The sequence below is a fragment of the Daktulosphaira vitifoliae genome, unplaced genomic scaffold, assembly GCF_025091365.1.
Source record: "Daktulosphaira vitifoliae isolate Bord-2020 unplaced genomic scaffold, ASM2509136v1 Scaffold_5, whole genome shotgun sequence".
NCBI lineage: Eukaryota > Metazoa > Arthropoda > Insecta > Hemiptera > Phylloxeridae > Daktulosphaira > Daktulosphaira vitifoliae.
In genome coordinates, this window is record NW_026099576.1 from 13506259 (window position 1) to 13510953 (window position 4695).

Consider the following 4695-nt stretch of genomic DNA (forward strand, 5'->3'; position numbering starts at 1 on the left):
TTTTTTTTCAAAATTAAGTTAAAACACTAAAATTTAAAATATACTTTGTACATATCGTTTACGATATCAAAATCTATTTCTATTTCATAAAAAAATTATAAGATATTGCAAAATGCGTTGGATAATATATTGTACTTTTATGTTTGTTTGTGTTATCTCTTCGTTGGGCTCACCAGTGCAAAAAGATATAGTAAATGTATTATTTAATAAAAAGCTTAAAAATGTAAAATAATAAGAATATTTTATATGTTAGTTTGATAAATATATTGATTCATTTCAAGATATATTAAAGGATTTAAAACTTGAATTAGAACTAGAAAACAAAAATTGGAAAATAGAAGTACGTTTTAAAATAAAAATAATTGTACTATTAATTCATAAATAAACACATTAGCTAGTCAATAATATTAAAGTTAGTTAAATATGTGTAATATATTAATATAAAATTTACGAATAAGATAATGTATAATTATTAAAAGATTCATATTTTCAAATAATGCTTTAAGAATAAAACTTCTAAAATGTTTATTACCAGTTGAATACAATTTTAACGTTATAAATAACTGTTTTAGCAATTGTGTGTTAATATTTTTTTTTTCAGTTTAGAGAAGAGTTATTCAAAACGAATAATGAAATTTCTATTCAAGAAATAAGCACTAACGAGGTAACTATTATTATATTGACTTTTATATTAGAAAATCAAAAAAATATTATTTACTTTTCGTATTCACATATACAAATTTATTTTGAGCAAATGACGTTATAATTTAAAAATTACAAATAACTAATTTTTTAAAAACAAATTTTAATTCTTTTGCGACTAGTCGAATGGTTTTTGATAAACCGATTACTTTGTATTTGCAAATCTCAGTACTGCAATTGTAGTAAATACTTGCATTTCATATAAATTTCTACTTGAAAAAAGTTAAATTTTTTTTTTTCAAACATCAAGAAGTATGAGATACCTGAATATGTAAAGCCAATTATTCAGCAAATTTTCCCAGACTCAACAGAGATTTATTTTATAAAAGACGTCTTGAAAAACTTAGATGCAATTAAAGACAATGACACAACATATATAAGAAACAAACTGCAAAAATTCCATGGTAATAAAGAAAATTTAGATTAATTTACATATAATCAGACATTAAAAATAATTTCTTTCATAGTTCTTTTTAAGTTTTCTTCTAATACAAAAGAATTTAATTCGATGAAAACATGAAATCATTAGTAAAATGTTATCAAGATTAAAAATAAGAATAGAAACAATAATTTTTTTATTATAATAATTAATAATAAATTAGAAAAAAAAAACTAATTCGTCAGATTTTAAAATACTGGTTCAAATGTTTTTATTGGCTAAAAATTTTATTAGTTAGATCATTTTTTTTATATCTATACTAGTTAAAAGAAAAAAATCATGTTTTATTATAATTATGCATATTATTCACAATATGCATGCATAAATAAATTATTTTTGTTGTTCTATTTTGATATGTTTAAAATTATATTTTTTTTTTTAGAAAATGAATATATTAGCCTTAGAAATTTGATACAAATTTTGACTGATAAATATATCAAAATTCCAAATCCAATAGTGGGTTTGTTTAACAATTTCCTTGAAAGATTTCATTGTAAAGATACGACAAATACTGGATTAATATCTAAAAATGATTTTTCAAATATCATAGAAGCAGTTCTCAAGAATAGAGATATCGTACAACATGTATTAAAACCTACAGAAGGTGTAGAAAATCTGAATTATGAAGGTGCATATTACATATTAAATTACTATTTTCTTTAAATTAACACTATTCTATTGTATATCAGCATGGTTATTGAAAAAAAGAAAAGTATTATATGATATGGTTCATCCACCAAAGAACAAGAAAGGTAAAGATAAGACAGATAGGGATGAGACAGATGGGGATGAGACAGATGGTGATGAGACAGATTGGAATGAGACAGATTGGGATGAGACAGATGATGATGAGACAGATGAGGACGAGACAGATGAGGATGAGACAGTTATGGATAAGTATGATGAGTTACCTGATATAGGTGACTTTGAGACAGATGACGAAGAAATGAGATGATAAGATAGATGATTATTCTTCAATAAAACCTCATAACAACAGTTGGTTTATATAACTACAAAATTGTTTAAGGCTTATAAACTCACCAAAAATAATAAATAATTATTAAAAATTATTCGTTTTTATATTTATTTATATAAGTGATTAGCAAATTAGCATAAGTGATGCTAATTTGAATACTAAGTGAAACAAACTATTTTGTATTTGAACATTATTATACCTGGGTGATATCAGCAAAGTGATTCTTAATGATAAAAATAATATAACTTGCATGTCGCAGCCTTTTTTTTTTCTTGACAAGGCCAGATAAGTTATGGAGTCCTTAAGCAAGATCTCAACCCCCAGCTCAGTGAGCTTTAGAGGAGTGAAATGGTACCTGTCCGTAAACAGGAGCGCTAGAAACAGGCAGTAACTGCACTGAGCGCGCAGTTCATACGAGATACAGCCACCTCGGATGATGTGCCTTCCGCCACCACCAGCATGTCGTACCCTACAACCAGGCCCCCTTTTTTTCTTTGGATCCTTTAAAGTTGGCCCCACACCTGGTTAATCCTTGGCCTGGTTCCATCCTTTATACAGGTGAAGCACCCCTTGGATTTGTCCGGGCCCTTGCAGGCCTGCGCCACGCGTCCGTGCTCCAGGCACCTGTATCACCTCGGACCCTTGTCTCCAAAGATCTTCAGCCGACAGCTGACCCATTCCACACCGATACGGACGAGACCTGCAAGATGGGGGTCAAGACTTGCCGGCACCTCCACCCACGCGTAACGCCCTTTGCCACCAAAGTTCGCACGGACTACAACGGGCCCGATTTCCGACGGTACTTTGTCCTCTAAACGGTGGAAGGCATTCAGTAGTGTGCACTGCACCGCGTCCTCCTCCGTCCATTCCTCCAAACCCAACCCTCCAGGAGCATGACGGGTACGGTCATCAACGAACGATGGACCCACAGTCATGCTCCTTCAGGGCGCTCTTCAGGCTGTCATCTAAGCTATCAGCCTGGGCGCCTGATCCCCGTGCTTCCAAAAGGACGGCTCCCGTTCAGATCCTTCTGGTGCTGGCCATATGAACCCCCAGGGCTTTGAGGTCAACGGCAGCAATCGCGGTCTTTATGAACGCGGCATACTGTTGACCCTCCCTAAGTGGCTCGATTACCATCGCCTTCGTGCTCGGGACTTTGGCCCGAAGCTGGGAGGCAGTCAGGCCCCGAGACGGTCGCGGTGACTTGGCCTTAGACCCCTCAGGGACCTCCACCTTGGGAGCCGTAGTCACCCGCTCCACTCTTTTGGCCCACTTCCGCTTCACCACCTCTGTCTATAAGGTGGTTTGAGTGGGGACTGGAGCGGGTGCTGATGCAGGGGCTGGTGCAAGCACCTGCTGGACGTCTTTGCTACTGGATGGCAAAGGCGTCGCGGATTCAGTTATCGAACTTACCGGGCCCTTTGTCTCCACCTGTTTCTCCTCGGACCTGCTGATCAGCTTTTTTGGGGTTCCGTCGGGGTTGAATAGATCAACCGCTGATAAGAGCACCAGCTTAGGCTTCTTGGCCAAAACCAGCCCAGGTGTCACTGGCCGCATGTCGCCTCCTCTCAATATTTAAAAATGTTATTAATTTCCAAAATACTTGTTCATAATTTACCAAGTACCAATCTTTGACACTTGTTTTAGTTGGATTAATTTCTAACATTTAATCTACTAAATAAAATAAGGTTAAAACCTTTAAAGAAATAAGGGATGGATTTGAAAAATATTTATATATTAACTTATAACAATATGCCCTATGACCACACTTTAAGCATATCTGTTGAAAAAGTTATAATTGTCAATTAATACTGCATATCTACGATATAGACGTCATGAAAAAAATTAGCTACCTATACTTGTAATCCCCTATATATTATACATGTTTATTAACTTTAAAGGTTTATATCTCATAAACAAATAAAATTATGTTAAAAACTCAAATACCATTTACTATTAAAACCTCGAGCATTTTATTCATTTCAAAATATGTGTTTCCATTTGAAAAAACTGAGTTGGCAATATTACAAAGATTATAAAGTATTAAACAGCTAATAAGTTTAGAATAATAGGTAGTGAAGATTATATAAAAAAAAGAAAATTAAATTCTTTTATGTTTGTAAGTATTATATAAGTTTTTGATGAGAAGTAATATTTAGAGAAAACTAGTTTTTAGCAAAAAAAATTAAATAAAAGAATTCTATTCAAAAAATTCTACAATGATATGAACCCCTAATAGCTAATTTAATGTCATAGCACATACTTTCTCAGGAATGAGAGATTGAGGTGCACATATTACTCAAAGAAGTCCAAGATCTAATTCCTTTTTCTCCTCCATCCTCTGTTGCTTATCAATCCATTGACCAAACCATTTAATAACTTATCTAAATCACACATTTCATCCCATCTACAGTTCCCAAAAGTTAAATCCAACGATTTTCGTTTAGTTAATTTCTAAAATTTTAAAACCACATTCCCCCTAAATGTACAACATAAAGTGAACAAAAATTCGAGATCAACTTCATTTTTGATAAACTATAATCGCCAGATAAAACCGTCTTGGTTCGACTGCATACAA

General features: G+C 32.9%; 1 protein-coding gene across 3 annotated transcripts; it reads left to right on the forward strand.

Moving 5' to 3' along the window:
- Positions 1 to 2209, forward strand: LOC126908635 (chaperonin CPN60, mitochondrial-like). 3 transcript variants are annotated; one of them, XM_050690890.1, is made up of 6 exons: positions 1 to 196; positions 254 to 340; positions 602 to 664; positions 956 to 1106; positions 1524 to 1769; positions 1831 to 2209. In XM_050690890.1, exons 1-6 carry the CDS (start codon positions 113 to 115, stop codon positions 2094 to 2096), a joined length of 897 nt encoding a protein of 298 aa, XP_050546847.1. In that variant the 5' UTR covers positions 1 to 112; the 3' UTR covers positions 2097 to 2209. The 3 variants fall into 3 exon arrangements, with proteins under 3 accessions (XP_050546847.1, XP_050546846.1, XP_050546848.1); XM_050690889.1 differs by having other exon boundaries at positions 2 to 196; positions 953 to 1106; XM_050690891.1 differs by having other exon boundaries at positions 2 to 190; positions 953 to 1106.
- The last annotated feature ends 2486 nt before the right edge of the window (positions 2210 to 4695 follow it).

Coding starts and splice junctions, on each gene's coding strand:
- LOC126908635 (XM_050690889.1), top strand. CDS start 113: ATGCGTTGGATAATATATTGTACTTTTATGTTTGTTTGTGTTATCTCT. Junction 197..253: donor TGCAAAAAGATATAGTAAAT/GTATTATTTAAT, acceptor TTTATATGTTAG/TTTGATAAATATATTGATTC. Junction 665..952: donor AAGAAATAAGCACTAACGAG/GTAACTATTATT, acceptor TCAAACATCAAG/AAGTATGAGATACCTGAATA.